General features: G+C 49.3%; 1 protein-coding gene and 1 pseudogene across 2 annotated transcripts in view; both read right to left on the reverse strand.

Annotated features, from left to right (window-relative positions):
* Window positions 1-18,129, reverse strand: part of EYA2 (EYA transcriptional coactivator and phosphatase 2) — a 174,889-nt gene that overhangs the window by 11,016 nt on the left and 145,744 nt on the right. For both annotated transcript variants that reach the window (XM_069541444.1, XM_060032674.1), the window contains exons 10-11: window positions 6,484-6,542; window positions 1,047-1,207 (exon numbers count right to left, since the gene is read on the reverse strand). In XM_069541444.1, coding sequence (XP_069397545.1) covers window positions 1,047-1,207; window positions 6,484-6,542 — 220 coding nt within the window. The remainder of the gene's footprint in view (window positions 1-1,046; window positions 1,208-6,483; window positions 6,543-18,129) is intronic.
* Window positions 1,998-4,593, reverse strand: LOC132438524 (small ribosomal subunit protein uS2 pseudogene; annotated as a pseudogene).

The following is an 18,129-nucleotide window of genomic DNA, read 5'->3' on the forward strand; positions in this document are numbered from 1 at the left end:
CCAGTGACCTTAATTTTATTTTGAGATTGATTGGATCAGTCAATGGAGTCGAGTAGCTGCCTACTCAGGCCTCTTCCCTTGACTGGCCAGGAGCTGGTTAGAGACCTTGTGATAATCAGAAACATCCCCAGATGCCTCCTGGGTGGGGAGGAGGCGGCATCACCTGTTAAGAGCCAGCGGCCTAGAGAATCCCAGAAACAGCGATCCGCGGGCCTGGTCACTACCGAGCCAACCCTGCCTTCAGCCCCTCCAGGCTTCTGTTCAGTGTGGCAGCCAGTGCTCTCCTGCCACTGAAGCTGGTGGCTTTCACCTTGCCTACACAGTAGAGTCACCAGGGAGCTCTGTGGGTCCTGATGCCAGGCAGTGGCCAGGCCAGGAACTGGAAACTCCTCAAGGGGTTCCGATATGAGCCAAGTCTGAGAACTGGTGTTTCCACAAACCGCCTGGGGATCTTGTTAAAAACGCAGGTCTGGCTCAGTCACCTGGGGAGGGGCCTGAGCGTCTACACTTCTAATGAGCTCCCAGGTGATGCTCATGTGAGTAGTGAGGGCTGAAGCCGGTGGCCCTCGAATTCCGGTGAGCATCAGAATCACCTGGAGGGCAGGTTAAGCCACAGAGCGCCAGGCCCACCTCAGAGCTTCAGGTGCGACAGGTCTGAGGTGGGGCCAGAGAATCTGCATTTCCAGCAAGTCCCCAGGTGATGCTGCTGGTCCAAGGACCACACGTGGAGAACCACGGCAGGGGTGGGGGGTGTAATCATGGGCAAGATGCCCCATCCCGTCCTCAGCTTCCCCACCCCGCCCGCCCCGCCCCCCTAAAGCGAGGATAAGGGAATCTTAGTGCCCTCTTCCAGAGGGCGCCACAAGGGTGACGCTGAGTGAGCTAGGACTTATAACAAGCCTCTCAGAGCAGTACCTGGCACAGGGCAGGTGGGATGCGAGTGACAGCATCCATCCTTGATGAATTTCCCTTGGTCCAGGGGTTGCGCCCGGAGCACAGGCAGACCCTCTGACCGCTGTGGACGACCCTCTCCCCGACCCACTCACCGCCGACGTTGTTCTTGTAGGTGTTGTACATCTCCTTCACTCGCCGGTAGCGGAAGGCCAGCTTCCTCATCCAGTCCACGCCACCGTGCACACCAGAGCCCAGGCACAAGCTGGCCCCCGGGGCCGAACTGTGGAAGCCATCAGCGGAGAAGTTGTAGGTGCTGGGGAGACGGGAGAGAGTGGGGCGTGGGAGAAGAGACAGTGTTAATGTCGGGGAGGTGGGAGCTCTTCACCAGGAGACCCACGGGGTGGGGTTTGGGGCACCCATGATGTCCCTGAATGTTCGAGGGTGCCGTGGGTATGTGCGTTCTGGGGGAAGCAGGATCATAGTTTTTATTAACTTCCCAAACAATGGTGGCATCCTTTGCTCTTGCCTAGTCAGCATCCATTCTCCTTTCTTTTGGTATCAAAGAGCATCTGTATTTTGGGGGGGGCAGCCATTCTGTCCCCTGCATGCAGTGGCCAAGCTGGGGAAAGCCTCCCTCTCTCCCCCTTCAGAGTCTGAAGCTGGAAGGCAACTCCAAAAAATGGTTGGCCTTGGTTCATCCTGAGAGAAAGTTCCAGAAGAATATGCCAGTTAGTTTCTGCCACTCTGATCCCCAAACCTGCTCTGCTTCACATGCCCCATAAGCTCTGACTGCTGACCTTTTCCTCCTATTCTGTGAGCATCTCTGTATCTTTCTACAGACATTCCCTATGTTGGGGACTTCCCTGGCGGTCCAGTGGTTAAGACTCTACGCTCCCAATGCAGCGGGCATGGGTTCAATCCCCTGGTCCGAGAAGTAAGATCCTGCATGCCGCAGGGCGTGGCCAGCAAAAAAAAAAAAAAAAAAAAAAAAAATTCCCTATGGTAATTTTTTTATCTGTTAAATTAAGCAGAGTAGATTGCTGGTGCTTTGCAGACATAACCCTCCATCAGCATGAAGCGTGGTCTGGGGACGAGTCAGAGTGTCATGTGAGGTTAATGACGGAAGCGGCAGCTGGGAACCAGAAGGGGAAAGCGTGGGTGATTGACCACCTACAGCAGCTAGAGTGTGAGAACGAAAGCCCTAGCTCTCCACGGAACACCATTTTCTTTCCCTCCACTGGAAGCTTGGTACAGGTTTGCAAAACCACAGGCCGTTGCAAGGCAAAACCAGAGCGTGACAAGGGATGTGTGGACCAAAAACTTCAAAAGTGAAAGTCTCTTCGAACAGAAAAAGCCTGGGGGGAGCAGGCCAGCGTGGTATATACCACAGCCTCTTGGGGGGTGGCTTCAGCTGACTTTTTTTTCTCTTTGCATTATTTTATTGTTTCTGGATTTTCTGTGATGAGTTTAAGGGTGGAGAAAGATATTGTATTTTTTAAAAAGATGTGATGCACTAGGGATGAAACAACACTAGGAAATTGTATCTTGGGTATCCCCGGTTTAACGCCACTGCTGCAGCAGATAAAAGGGAATTTGGAAAGTGTGAAGCGCTGGGTCATTCTCCCCATGGGCCACGTGATGTCCTGATGCCCATGTGCTGTCCCGCACCGTTCTGTGCCTGGGGCTCAGCCTGACAGCCTGAATATCGAACTGGTGACAACGAAACACCTGCAGGATCCGCAGAAACGCCTAGAGTGATGCCTCAAACTCAACAGCAGATTTCACCACGTGGGCTCCACTGGGGCAGGTGGGCCAGGAGGGCACTGACCCAGGTGACTTAATCCCAAAGGCCTCAAACGTAGACTCTGGCATTCCCTCCAGAGCAGGCTGGGTAGACAGTCACAGAGAGATACCAACAGGCTGACAGAAGTTCTTTAGATGTCTTCAAATTTTTGCCCATATGTCCATAAACACACACACACACATCCACCTGGGCCATTTTTCACAGACGTTTGTGTGAGTGTGCGTGTATAGAAAATTGGAAGCAAGTAACTCATAATGTCAGAAAGTGGCGAGTTGGAGATGGTGGGAACAGGGATGATCGTAGTTTCTTCTCTGCTCTTTACTGAATTACTCAAGTTTAAAAGTTGGGGACTTCCCTGGCGGTCCAGTGGTTAGGACTCTGCGCTTTCACTGCCGAGGGCAAGGGTTCAATCCCCGGTTGGGGAACTAAGATCCCGCGTGCCTCGTGGCGTGGCCAAAAAAAAAAAATACAATACAATAAAAATATAGGTTGTGTGTAATTAACTTGTTTGACCACTAGCTTGACATCGTGGTGTGGGACACCATACCTTCTGAGATCTTGAGAAGGTTATTAAAAAAAAATTGAAAAGATACATGGAGAACAAGATACGACTGTTCTAATAACTTGTTTGCAATGATAACCTCCTCTTTCCCATGAAAGATGCCAGTGGTTTATTACACAGACATGTTGCTGCTGCCTTCTTCTCAGTCCCTCCCTTGGGTGGAGGTGACCAGGGGCTAAAGAGGAAGAAAATATCCCCAACTAGTAAAAGGGAGCAGACGACATCTACTCGTAGGGGCAGAGAGCCATTCAGCAAAGACTGCTCACTGTGCCGGGCACTTTTCTAGCACATTCTTATCCTGGCGAGAAAGGGGCTATGTGACTTTATCCCATCACGGCCCCTCATTTCCAGAAGCCACACTTTAAATTGACACGTGCTCCTTCCTCTGTACTGTCAAGGTTCCCATCTTGCCAGAGAATGTCTTCTGCTTTTTCTTTTTTAAAGAAATTTTATTTTCCATCAACCTCATTTCCATTTCCTGTTTAAGAGTCTTTGGAAGAACAGCTTCGGACCACTCGGTGGTTGTGCCTCCCCAACCAGTGGCCTGAACTCCGCAGTCTTCAGTAGGGAGCCACCGGGCAGGCACAGAGGGCATCTGGGAGCCTTCAGACTGGTCTGCGACCTCGGGTTGAGTGGCAGTGAACTTGGGAGCTGGAGCATCCGTTCACCTCGACGTTGCTCCAGGGTTACAGCCTTTTCAGCAGCGGCCTGCTCTTCCTTTTCAGCCTCTTCTGGATCCCTGTGGAAGCAGAGATCAGGCATGACCTCCCCAGGTGCTCACGGGAGATGGTACCACTCATGCGCAGGACATCCCAGGCCAGCATCCACCGTGTCAGACCCGCTGGGGAAGCTCCCTTGTTGTTGTAGGGACGGCACAGAGGAGAATCTGCTACACACAGCAACGGTAGGCAGGTTAACACAAGAGCCTCTGGGAGAGGCTGGTGGTCAGCGCCGGAATCAGTAACCACCAGAAGTCGTGGCGCCTGGAAGGTTGCCTGGATCTGGTAAGTGAAGTTTCCAGGAGTGAAACAGCCAGAAATAGAAGTAGCTCTGGTGGCAGCGACAAACTTCAGCACAGCTCGCCGGTCAGTCTTCTGGAGGACGTGACACTGACATCGACTGGGTTTTCAGTGGCAGCCATGGCACAAGCTGCCGGCAGAAGCTTCTCCCCCGTTCTCTTCAGACTTATGATGTAGATGCCGTCACTTTTCCTTCTGCGGATGGACCGATCCATTTGGAAGTCAAGGTTGGTGCCTCCTAACTGGGTTCCTGCTGCAAAGAATTTGAGGACATCCTCCTTTTTCACTTGCAGGACATCAAGGACTCCGGCCATTGTGGAAATTTCCCTTTAAGTAATGATGGGAATCTAGAACAATGCCTTATGGACCCCTCCCTGAGTAGTGCAGAAAGGCTAGAGAATTTATTCTTGAAAAAGAACACTGACTCTGTAAACTCAGGATACCTGGGGAAATGCCTGGATGTTCTGCTAAGAGGTGGAGGGCAGGGAAGGGTGTCCGTGAATCCTGCCTCACCCATTTACCAGCTGTGTGAGGTTGGGCAGGTTACTGAACCTCTCTGTGCCTCCCATTCCCCAAGTGTAAAACAATGATGATGATAAGAGCAACTATTTCCTAGGGTAACTGTGAAGATGCAGTGAGTTAAGTCACATAGAGCAACTGGAACAGGGCATGGTGCAAAGTAAGGGCGTTACCACTGTTGGTTTTTACTGTTAACTGAAAACAAAACAAAACAAAACAAGGGGCATTTGATAGTTGCTGCCTAGCACACAGTAGGTGCTTAATAGATATTTCTTGAATGAACAAATGGGGAATTTGGCTTCTAGTGGGAAAAAAACACCCTTAGATTGTGGATTCTTGAAATGAGGTACCAAACAATCAGCATGAATCAGGGTTCAGAGGGCCATTGCTCTAAATTCCAAGCCAGCCAACTACAGGGGAAACGATAAAAACAGAACACTGGTTACTCACTGCCTTGAAAGGGAGAGTGGTTCCCTGGGATGACTTCATGACAAGGACACAATTAGCCTGGACCTGGGGTTTATTTACTCCACAAATTAAGCAGTCCTGGCTGGCAGTGGAGCCGTGCTTCTTGCCAGGCCTGACTGCAGAAGGGATTTTCTGAATGGCTAATTAAAATGAAGCAGGCGATGCCCAGCTGTCACTTCTAATTGTGCTGGGCTTTGAAAAGACTTGCAGGGCTCGGGAACAGAAACTTTGATTTCTTTTTTTTTGAGTAAGTTGGAAGACACACCTAGGCAGCAAACATTAAGTTACCACGAATGGCTCACAGGCAAAACGTTATTTGGTCTCATAATATTTTTGACGGGCCTAGAAGCGTTGAATAGTGATAATTTTGATAAGCACAGCTTAATAACTAGGGTTCTGTTTTTATAATGGGCAGGCTTGGAACATTCCAGCCATATTCTTCTGAAAGCTGTCTCACTTTGAGCAGCTGGGTACCTTATTTCTGGAATTCATGTCCTAGGAGTGTTTTCCCCTAGAAATCAGACATACCACTTACTCACTCAAGAAATATTTTTTTGAGTGTCGACTATATCAGTTCTACATTAAATAACGTGTGTATGTTAGTGAGCGCAGTCAAACCTTGGAAATAGGTTTACCGGACTCTTCATGGTGGTGATTCTGGGAGACAAGATCAGAGGTGGTGTGTGGTACTTTTCACAATGTGCGTGCATTACTTTAGTAAAGCAGGGAAAACCCCCCAGAGAGAGAAACATAAGCAGAGTCACAGAGGATCGGCAGGAAGCTCGGCCTCAGGGATTCGGGACGATGCAGAGCAGGCTGCAGGGTGGGGGGCAGGGTTGTGATTTTTTTTTTTTTTTTTTGCGGTACGCGGGCCTCTCACTGCCGTGGCCTCTCCCGCCGCGGAGCACAGGCTCCGGATGTGCAGGCTCAGTGGCCATGGCTCACGGGCCCAGCCGCTCCGCGGCATGTGGGATCTTCCCAGACCGGGGCACGAACCCGTGTCCCCTGCATCGGCAGGCGGACTCTCAACCACTGCGCCACCAGGGAAGCCCAGGGTTGTGATTTTGGAGTTCAGAGAAACACCGGTCCCAGCTTGGGCTGAGGGCAGGCCACCTTGCCCTGATAACTAGCCCGTCCCTCCTCTCTGCTTCCTAGTGAAAGGCAAGCTTGATAACCAATCAGAAGGGGCATTTTTGATTGACTCCCCAAATTCCTACCTTAAATCTTGCCCGTTGTCATCGGATGAGACATCGTCCACGTGGATCTGGTCACAGTCCTGTAGAGAATTTGGCAAGAAGAGAAAAAGGGAGAAATGTGACTGGTGAAGCTGATGCAGCCTTTAAGAGTTGGTTTCATAAGCTGAGGGGTGAAGGAGCACTGAACTGGGAGTCAGAGTCCTGAATTCTAGTCCACACTTTGCCACCGAAGGTCAGGTGACCTTGGGCTAAGTCTCATCCTTTTGCCTTTGGCTATACGGGGTGGTGGTGACCGTATAATTTATCATGCAAACCCAGATAATTTTGCAATGTAAAGGGGGCTGCTGTCAACGTTACATTAGGAGGACAGGCACAAAATAGGACCTATCTCCCTCTGCCCCCAGGTACACTAGGACCTATGGTTACCATGGCCATACGGTGGAAGCCTTTCACTATTCAAAGTGTTTCCTCTGCTTGGAATGCTCTTCTGCTTTCATCTCCTTAGTGAACCTTGGATTCTTCAAGCATTAGCTTCAGGAGGTACCCCCTGCCCAAGTCCCCCTCTGTGTCCCACGATCTGTGACCATCATTTATCAAGCATTACTACGTGCCAGGCACCATTCCAAGGGTTCGCCATTCAATGGACTCCAATAACATGCTGCTTTCCACCACCCATACATCTCTCAGTTCTCTTTGGAGAAATACCGTAACACATGGGAGTTAAGACAGAGGGGAAGGGATGATGTAGGTGGGCACATGACCCAGGCTCAACCAATCAGAGAGACCCAGGGTCCCTCTAGCCACAGTGATGACTTCAGAGATGAGTGTGTGGCCTCAGCTGGACCAATGAGAACCAGTCCTGGGACTTTTGGGAAAGAGGAGCTCTCCTTTCCCTAAAGCTGCTGGATGGTGAGATGAAGCCTGGGGCTGTTAGAGGAAAGTAGGTCTGGGAGTTGGAGAGAGGGAGGAGGCCCTGATCAGATCACATTGTTTGCTCCTCTGGATCCGGCCACAACTGAGACAAGGCCACCCTGACTGCCACGGCAGGCTGAATGATAGCCCCGCAAAACAGCCCTGTCCTAATCTCAGGAAACGTATACAGAAAAAGGAACTTTGCAGATGTGATTAAGTTAAAGATCTTGAGATGGGGAGATTATCCTGGATTTTCCCGGTGGACCCCAAATGTAATTACAAGGGTCCTTGTAAGTAAGAGGCAGAGGGGTATTTGACGACAGAGAGGAGAAGGGAACTGGAGTGAGGTGCTTTGAAAATGAAGGCGGAGGCCGCAAGCCAAGAAATACAGGCGGCCACCAGAAGCCGAGAATGGCGAAGAAACATATTCTCCCTTCAAAGCCTCCAGAAAAAACCAGCTCTGCCAACATCTTCAGCCCAGTGAAATTGATTTTGGACATTGATCTCCAGAACTGTGTTGTTTTAAGCCACTAAGTGTGTGGTAATTTGGTACAGCAGCCGGAGGAGACGAATACACGGACTTTTCCATTTCAGTGAGTGGAGATGGATTTCCGTCATGTTGCAACCAAGAGGCAAGTGATGCAACAGCTCCCAAGGAAGCCTGTGAACTCTGCCTCCATCAGAAGGTCCATTCAGGTGATCGGTCCATAAGGCAAAAATCGTGAGCACGCTGTGCCTGCCCCCCGACGGTACTGGTTAGAGCTCAGGCTCTGGAATCAGATCACCCGGGCTTGGATCCTGGATCCAACCACTTGAGCAAGTGACTTAACCACCCCAAATCTCAGAGATCAGTTTGGCAAATGGAGATAATAACAGAACCTGCTTCACAAGGTTGACGAGAGGAGAAGGGTCTGGCTACATAAATGTTAGTTTTGATTATTGTGTTAAGATTTGTAAACATCCAGGTTTTGGTTTGCAAGACAATTTCAGGGGGCAGATATCTCCTCGCAAAGGCTGCTAGAGAGAGGAAGATGCGGGTGGAACTTTGAGCTTGGCCTCTCAGAGAAAAACTGGTTGTAACATCTCTGGGCCCTTGATGGGAGGAGAAAAGCTGGGGAAAAAAATGGTGGTGTCAACATTTTGAGCAGATCTCTTTTTACACAAGGAAGAGGCTTGAGTTTATCTCTGAGAACAAGAGTTTTGCTGGGGGATGATGGGACCACCTTCCCTCCATCACTTTTTAAAGATATACAGAGATAACTTAGTTGTTATGGAGATGCGGGGGTAGAGCAGGTGGGGACAGTGGCATTTGGGGCAGCCTGGGCTGCTCTGTGGGGATCAAGGTTGGAACCTGGGAGAAGGGGTGGTGTGGCCGCTGATCCCTCTCTGGCCCCCCTGAATGAGCTCTGGACTGGAAGGCGGTTTGCTGGCTCCTCTGGATTGGAAAGAGGTTTGTTTCCAGAGTCCCTGGCACACTTTGCCCACAGCTCTGTGGCAGTGACAAAGTAGGACTCAGGGTCCTGCTACACGGCACCTCACGTGTCTGTGGGCCTGGCACAGCGCCCAGGCGTGGGCAACGGTGTGCTCTGACAGGTCTGACAGCAGGGAGGTCTACCCAGAGGCTTCCTAGGGGTCAGCCATGGGCAAATGGTAGCCAGAGCAGAGGGCAAAGAACATGGCAGATGCTCAGTGGTGACCCCACCTGAGAAACTCATTGGATAGTTCTGGAAAAAAACTAGGTGGGGGGCACCGAGTGACCATCCTTGAGTGAGCGGACATCTGGTTTACACCTAAAGCTTTTCTGCTGTATTCCGTATTTCCTTTCTTTCCATGCACCCAGGATTCTGATGTCTTGGTGGTATAATTGATCCCCCTCCCTGAGAGGGTGTGTCCTTTCCTAAACAGTTGAGCACGATGGGACGCCCCAACTGGAAGAGCCGACAGTCACATTATCTAATACAGCAGAGGTTAGCCGCGTGTGGTTCTTTATAGTTAGATTCAATTAAAATTAAACAGAAGAGAAAATTCCGTTCCTTAGGCCTATTTCAAGTGCTCGATAGCCAAATGGAGCCAATGGCTACCATACTGGATGGTGCACGTTTTCCATCATTGTAGAACATTCTATCGGACAGTGCCGCTCTGGAGGGATAAAGAAACGAGGTTGACAATTTCTCTGCTGTGTTGATAGGTTCAATTAAGGAAGAGCTTGCAAGCTGGCCTGGAGACATATCTCATTTAGCCCAAAATGTGCTTATTAAAACAGTTTTTGGAAGAAGAGCCGTCTCTCTCCCCCTTTCCTCCGTCCCTTCTCGCTCTTCTTGTTCTCCCTCTCTCTCTGTCTCTAGATTTTCAGCTACTTTGAGAATTTACACGCTCTGGCAACGCAGGGCTTGCATTCGTCTATCCTGAGAATCCTTAGCCTTGACGCTCCTCTGCAGCCTCTACTGGGTTTTCCTCACTTTACCCTACCTGCTTACTTGGCCCCTGTGGGCATCCTAGTTTGAAACCTCTGATCCAGAGCAATCTCATATACATGGAAGGATCCCAGGGCCAGCAATCCTCACAGGTTAATGAAAACTGTATTTAAAAGCCAGCGCTGACTTTGGAGACCCAGGCACCGAGGAAAAATTAATAGCAGATTTCCCCCCAGTCCATTGCTTTGCCTGAAATTGGAAAAACACCTCCCCGTGGCCCCCAGGCCTCCCCTCAAGCTTGAAAGCTGCTCTGGGGGGTCACCAGGGCTCAGGCCTCTGGGCAGGGTTCCCTGTGCTTTCCCTGATATCAGGGGAAAGGTATGTGGGGAGGCTCTGTTTTTCTCATTTGTGAGGGGATTGTCGGGGGTGCTAAAGTGTGACAACAGTAGCGATCACATTTCGGGCTTAATAAAATACCATGACGCTCAGCTAGACACTACCTCATACTCCACCAGCTGACCTGGATTGAGTTACCCGCTGGGCCAGCACCGAGGGGAGTGGGACAAAGCGGAGGACACGAAGATGGGGCTGGGCCCTGGGGGAAGAGGATCCTATGCCCCTCAACTGTGCTGCACGGGGGGCAGGCCTCTCAAAGGATGCCAGCCTCTCACGGCCCAGGGTGCTTCTGGCCTCTCTGGAGTCAGAGTGTGACTATCATGGGGGGTGTGTCTGAGCGGGACTACCCGCCCAAGACAGAGGATGGGTTCCTGTGGCCTTGGCATTGGTGAGGCGCAGTGGGGCTGAGGAATTGACACTTTCTGACCCAGAGAAACAACTGCAAAGAGTCTCGTGCAAGGATGTCCAGCATCCCAGTGAGAAACTGGAAACCCCTGCAGTTCCCTCGATTGGATCATGGTGGAATGAACTGTGGTATATCCATTCAGGGGAATCCTACCCGGCAGCTCAGAAGAAAGAAGGAGATAGTTACGTTAGCACATGGAAATGTTTCCAAGACATCCTACAGTGCAAAAACCAGCAGATTGGAGAATGAGACATCCAGTATCACACATGTCGATATTTATAAAAACCAATTAAAAACAAGGTGATATATATAAATGTATCCATATACATAAATGGAAATAGAAAGATCTGGATGCTCACACGTCCGACTGGGAACAGTAATTCCATCTGGGAAGGCACTGGCGTTGGGTTAGTGGTCAAAGGAGGCTTTAACCTTACTGAAATGCTTTCTTTCCTTTCCTTCCTTTCTCCCTCCCTCCCTCCCTGTTTCCTTCCTTCCCTCCTTCCTTCCTTTACAAGGAGAATATGGACATATATCGCTTTTGAAAAATAAAGTATCTCCCTGGGGAGGAGAGGAGAAAGCAGGATCTAACACTGGAGGCCAGAGGCCAGCGATATATAGCCTCTGACTGGCTCCCAACATGCCGGGGTCTGTGCTCAGCACTTCACATAGATTAACGGGGATACTACTGTCATTCATCTTACACAGGAGAAAATGAGGTGAGAGAAGTACAGGAACAGGCCTGTTATGAGCTGAATTGTGTCCCCTCAAAAGATGTTGCAGTCCTAACCCCAGTACCTGGGAATGTGACCTTATTTGGAAAGAGGGTCTTCACTGATGATCAAGTGAAGATGGGGTCGTGAGGGTGGGTCCTAATCCAGTATGACTGATGTCCTGATACAAAAGGGAAATCTGGACACAGAGACAGATATGCACACAGGGAGAACATCATGTGACTGTGAGGGCAGAGGTGGGGTGATAGGTCTACAAGCCAAGGAACGTCTCGGAGAAGGTAGGAGAGAGGGGCAAGGAGCAGATTCTCCCTCAGAGCCTTCAGAAGGAGCCAACCCTGCCGACATCTTGATCTTGAACTTCTGGTCTCAAGACCTGCAGGACAGGAAGTTTCTGTTGTTTAAGTCACCCAGTCTGGGTACCTGGTTACCCCAGAAACCTTCCGAGGCCATAAAATGAAGGCGAGGAGGAGCCCAGGAGGCTGTGTGCCTCCAGAGCCTGTTCTGGCAAAGATCCATCCATCCTAAGACTAACTTATAAAAATGCCTCCCGTGGGCCCGGAACAGCATCAGAGGATGCTTGGGTCAAGAGAGGGGAGGTTTTGGGACTAACCTGACTCTTGTCCTCAAGGTACTTCTTGTGTCCCCGGAAAAGCGAGGCTCCTCTGCTGCTCCCACCATGGTCCAAGCCATCATTACCTGCCACCTACACCAGAGGGTGGCAAACTATGACCTGGGGGCTAAATCTGGCCTGCCCGCTGTTTGTGTAAATAAAGTTTTATTGGAACACAGCCATGCTCATTCATTTACATACTGTCTAGGGCTGATTTTGTCCTACAACAGGAGAACTGAGTAGTTGAGACAGAGACAGCCTGCGCCACAGAGCTTAAAATATGTACTCTCTGGCTCCTTACAGAAAAAGTTAACTGAGCCCTGACTCAGACTATTACAGTCACCTCCTCACTCTGCCTGCTTCTACCCTGTCCACCCCCCATCTTGCCAGCCTAGTCTCCATCCAGCAGCCAGAGGGATCCTGCTAAACCTTAAGTCACATCCTGTCCCTCCCCTGCCCCAAACCCCATAATGGCTCCCACCTCCCTCCAAGTGAAAACACAGTCCTCACCATGACTCGGGCCCCACTTGTCTGCACACGCTCCCACTCATCACTCTCCCGCCACCATCTCCCACCCCTCTCTCACTGCACACACAGCAGCCCCTGCTAGTCCTTCAACAACCCTCATGCTCTTGCCCCAGGGCCTTTGCATTTACTGTTCCTTCTGTTTTGAATGCTTTTCCCTTCTCTTTCCATCTATCAAAAGCCTGCGAACGTTTGTTGATGTCACTGCCTTTGTAAAAACTGCCCCAACTCTACGCCATGTCCGGACAAATGTTTCTGTGCTTCCACACTTCGTGGGGCCTGTAGGGTTAATCTAGGCCTGATATAATGGCCGATTTCTTCTTTCATCTGCTAAACTGGGAAACCCTAAAGGTAGTGCTTTTTTTTTTTTTTTAATTTAAACTGTTTTTTGCGAGGTCAGAGAGTACAGCAGTTAAGAGCACACACTCTGGGATCTGGGTCAAATTCTGACTCTGCTTACTAACAGAATGGACTTGGACAAGGTACTAATCTTCGTGACTCTCAACTTCCTTGTCTGTAATTGAGCTATAGAATGGTACTGCCCACATAGGGTTTTGTAAGGATTGAATAAATCAATACAGGTAAAGCATTTTGCAAAGTCCCTCACCCACAGAAAATGCCACATACACGTTTGCCTTAATTATCACTAGTATTACTATTTTGAATTCCATAGGCCCAAACTGAATTGAGTTCACCACCAAAAGAGGTTCATGGATGGTCAGCTCTGCTGAGGAAGCAGTTTAGAAGCAAAGCAGGACATCGCAGTCTTCGGTCCAAATTCTAAAGACACGTCAGGATGCTACACGTTAATGCATCTCAGAAGCGGGGCGGAAGAGAACTAGGGTAGAGACATTCAGTTTCACGCATCCCTGATGTTGTAGTTGGCCTTCAAATGCCCATCCCTGGGCTCCAGGGCCAGCCCCGCTGTTCCCTAGGTGTGTGATCTTGGGAAAGTGACTAGACACCTGTGAGTCTTCAGTTTTTTTTTTGTAATAAACTTTTTTTGGGGGGGCTGCATCGGGTCTTCATTGCTGCACGCGGGCTTTCTCTAGTTGCAGCGAGCGGGGGCTCCTCTTCATTGTGGAGCACGGGCTCTAGGCGCCTGGGCTTCAGTTGTTGTGGTGCATGGGCTCAGTAGTTGTGGTTCGCGGGCTCTAGAGCGCAGGCTCAGTAGTTGTGGCGCATGGGCTTAGTTGCTCCGTGGCATGTGGGATCTTCCTGGACCAGAGATCAAACCCGTGTCCCCTGCACTGGCAGGTGGATTCTTAACCACTGTGCCACCAGGGAAGTCCATGTAATAAACTTTAAATTTTAGAATAGTTTTAGATTTACAGAAAAATTGTGAATACAGTAGAGTGTTCCCATGTGTCCCACACCCAGTTTCTTTTATTGTTAACATCTTATATTCAAATAGTATATTTGTCACAACTAATAAATATCACTATATTATTATTATTAACTGATGTCAATTCTTTATTCAGTCTTTCTACTGCCATCCTTTTTCTCTTTCAGGATCCCATCTGGGGTACCACATTACATTTTGTCATCTTGTCTCTTTAGGTTCTTCTGGGTTGTGATAGTTTCTCAGACTTTCCTTGGTTTTAGTGACAGTTTAAAGGAGTACTCATCAGGTATTTTGCAGAACGTCTCAACTGGGATTTGTCTGATGTTTTTCTCATGGTTAGACTGGAGTTATGGGTTTTGGTGAGGAAGATCACAGAGGTAAGAGTGCCGCTCTCATCACATCACATCAAGGGTACATACTATCAACATGACATCACTGTTGATGTTGACCTTGCTCACCTGGCTCAGGTAGTGTTCCTCAGGCCTCTCTACTGTAAAGTTACTCTCCCCCCACCTTTCCATAGTACACTCTTTGGAAGGAAGAAACTATGCAAAGCTCACAGTAAAGGGTAGGGTATCTACATAAATTATTTTGAATTTTTCTGTATGGGAGATTTGTCTGTTCTCCCCCACTTATATATTCAATCATTTATCTGTGTCAGTATGGACTCATGGGTACTTATTTTATATTTTGGGTTGAATACTATGTTATTTGTTTTAGTACTCAAAGTGTTCCAGCTCTGGCCACTGGGAACACTTCCAGTCAGCACTTGTGTCCCTTTGACATACCCCATCATCATGGGTTTTTTTGAGCCCTTCTTTAGTTTTTGGTACCATAAGATGCTCCTTGTTTATCATGTAACTTCTCTGTCCCAGCCCTAGAACCAGTCATTTCTCCAAGGAGCCCTGGTTCCTTTCACTGGAAAATGGTGTTTTGAAGCCAAGATATGGATGCTGGATGTGCTAGTTGCTGCAGGAGTGTCATTGCTTCTGGGCCCTCTTGGGCAACAGACCAAGGTCTCCAGGATTTTTAAAAAGTATTTATTTGGTTGTGCCGGGTCTTAGTTGCAGCAGGCAGACTCCTTAGTTGTGGTAGGCTCCTTAGCTGTGGCTCGCGGGCTCCTTAGTTGTGGCCTGCCGGCTCCTTAGTTGCGGCATGCATGTGGGATCTAGTTCCCTGGCCAGGGATCGAATCCAGGCCCCCTGCATTGGGAGTGTGGAGTCTTAACCACCGTGCCACCAGGGAAGTCCTGGATTTTTAAAAAATTATGAAATATGGGTAATGCATCCACTTGCAGGTGTGTAATGAGGCACGTGGCTGGCCTAATAAATGATGCCGATTATAGTCCCGACCACTCCTTTCACCAGTGTGGAAACTGAAGCTCGGACAGGGCCAAGTGGAACTTACATAAAGGGTCACAGGGCCTGGGTGAAGGTATCTGTGGGACTGCAGGAGCGTCCCATCTTTCATCAGCGATGACAGTGATTTATCCTTTTGTCATGTGCTCAAAGTCCAGATTTAGTTTCAGGGTCACATTAGTCTCCTGAAATGCATGAGACAGCATCCCACCTTTCCTTTGCTCTGCAGTGTGTGCAGGATTGGATTTATTTATCCTTTCCTTGAATGTTTGGTGGAACTCTTGTCTAAAACGAGCTGGACCTGGTGCCTTTGTTAGAGCTGTACACCTTTAACTACGATTTCAATTTCCCATGGTCACAGGTTTACTTATTTAAAACATCCCCCTTGGGTTAATTTTGATAATTTACATCTTTCTGAAAAGGGTCAACTTCATCCAGGTTTTCAAGTTCATTGAACAATACTGCTCATGGTATTCTCATAACTAAATAGGTCCCCTGAACCTATGATGATGTCCACGCTTTCATTCGGGATGTTGGTTACTGATCTCTTCTTCTCCCTCTTTTTTTTCTTGTTCATGCTTGCCAAAGGCTTTCTACCTTAATGATCTTTTCAATTACCAGTTCTTATTAATTTTCCTGGTTTTCTAATAAATGTAATTTAAGGCTGTCTGGATCAGCCTTTGCCTGCACCCCACAGGTTTTTTTTTTTTTTTTTTTTTTGTGGTACGTGGGCCTCTCACTGTTGTGGCCTCTCCCGTTGCAGAGCACAGGCTCCAGACGCGCAGGCTCTGCGGCTATGGCTCACGGGTCCAGCCGCTCCGCAGCATGTGGGATCTTCCCAGACCGGGGCACGAACCCGTGTCCCCTGCATCGGCAGGCGGACTCTCAACCACTGCGCCACCAGGGAAGCCCTAAGCACCCCATAGGTTTTGATCCTTAGTATTCTCATCCTTGCTTGTTTCTGAACAGTAAGCCTGTGACAAATACCCATCAAAATCTGTTCTGATTTATGCTGGTGACAGCCGGGGTTTTCCCAACCTGCTCTGCTGTGGTCTGAGCCCATTACTTTTTGTCCTTGGCTGCCTGGAGACACGAATGCAGAAAGGAAATTGTTGACAAATTTGCTTTAGAAAAATGACTCTCATCCAAGCCCAGATGGACTCCCTGCCCACTCCTCCTTCAAGGCAGGTATATTTTAAAAGTGAGAGTGCTTAATGCTGCCTCTAGACTAGCCAGAGAGGGGCCTGCTCCCTGGGAGGGAAACCTGGGCTGTCTTTCTCATGTTGTTTAAATGTTTAACTTATCTGAAGAGCACTAAACAGGCTGTGGCCTGTGTTGCATTAATGGTCAGTTGGGCAGGACGTCTTGGAGAGCAGCTCAGCGCTGACACGGTGAAATATTATTCTCCCTGACAGCTCCTGCAGAACCGTAAATCAGACGTTGAGCAATCAGGCCCAGGTGTCAGGCAGGCAGCCACAGCCTGCCCAGATTCCAGCCACTTCTGAGTCCCTCCAGCATGATCCTTCCCAAAGCTCTGGCAGCATCTTGAAACGCTCCCCCTCCACCCCACCCTCCAGCCTGGCCACGCCTGATTCAGGCCAGGGATACCTTCTGTCAAAACCTTTAGGTTGATCTTGTTTCTTATGAAGGCCTCTTTTCTTCCATCCACTCTGTGGACCCGTATTCCTTCTCCAATTCACTGTTCATCTCAAAACTGTATTTTTGGGACTTCCCTGGTGGCGCAGCGGTTAAGAATCCACCTGCCAATGCAGGCGACACGGGTTCCATCCCTGGTCTGGGAAGATCCCACATGCCGCAGAGCAACTAAGCCTGTGTGCCACAACTACTGAGCCTGCGCTCTAGGGCCCGCGAGCCACAACTACTGTACCTGCGCGCCTAGAGCCCTTGCTCCACAACAAGAGAAGCCACCGCAATGAGAAGCCCACACACTGCAACGAAGAGTAGCCCCCGCTTGGGGCAACTAGAGAAAGCCCGCACACAGCAACTAAGACCCAACGCAGCGAAAAAATAAATAAATAAATAAATAATTGTATCTTCCGTGAAAGATAAACGTCCCAGCCTAGAAGTCAGCTTGGCCTGGGATCGGATCTCCATTCTACTCTTACTAGCTCTGTGACCCTTGAAAAATGACCTCCCTGGGCTTCATTCTTCATATGTAAAATAGAGATTAAAAAAAAAAACTCCCTTTCCATGGTACTTGTGAGATTTCAGTGAGAAAATGCACGTGTGATGCTTGGCACAGGGTAAGAGCTCAATACGTGTCAGCCCTGGGCAAGTTAACCTCTCCGTGCCTCAGTTTTCCCATCTCTGAAATGGGGATACGTAACAGCATCTACCTCCTGTGACTGCTGGAAAGGTTAAATGAAGGCATGCAGGTGAGCCCTTTGGGCACTGCCTGGCACACAGTGAGCTCTCAGGACATGTCAGCTGTCGCTGTGATTGGGTTTATCATTCTCACCTGTGCCCCCCACTCGGCTCCAACCTCAGTCCACATCCTTCTTTCTAGAAATGCATTTAGATCCTTTATTTATTGCTTTGTTCCCCTTGCACAGGGGGGAAGAGAAGGTGCCGTAGTGGTTTAGGCTGCTGTTATTTGTGTGACTTTTGTTTTGCATATACGATGTGAAGATGACATGATTGACGGAGGAGTTTTTCATCTTTGTCTTCTTCGTTTACACTGGGAATTTCTCCTCCTCTTGCTGTCAGGCCTTGCTCATCTTCCTCCAGGCTTCCTGGCTGCACCAATCCTCCCTGCTCTCCTTTTCCCTTTGAACCCACTGTCTACAGCACTGTAGAGTCTAGATTTCCTGTTGGGAATCTTCTTTCTCAGCCAGATGGCAATCGTTCTCCTGGGGGAGGCAGCACAGCACGGTGGATAAGTGCAAGGGCCCTGGAGCCAGGCTGCCTGGGTCTGAATACTGCCACTGCCAACTGTGTGACTTTGGG

Source organism: Delphinus delphis, chromosome 15, assembly GCF_949987515.2.
Source record: "Delphinus delphis chromosome 15, mDelDel1.2, whole genome shotgun sequence".
Taxonomy (NCBI): domain Eukaryota; kingdom Metazoa; phylum Chordata; class Mammalia; order Artiodactyla; family Delphinidae; genus Delphinus; species Delphinus delphis.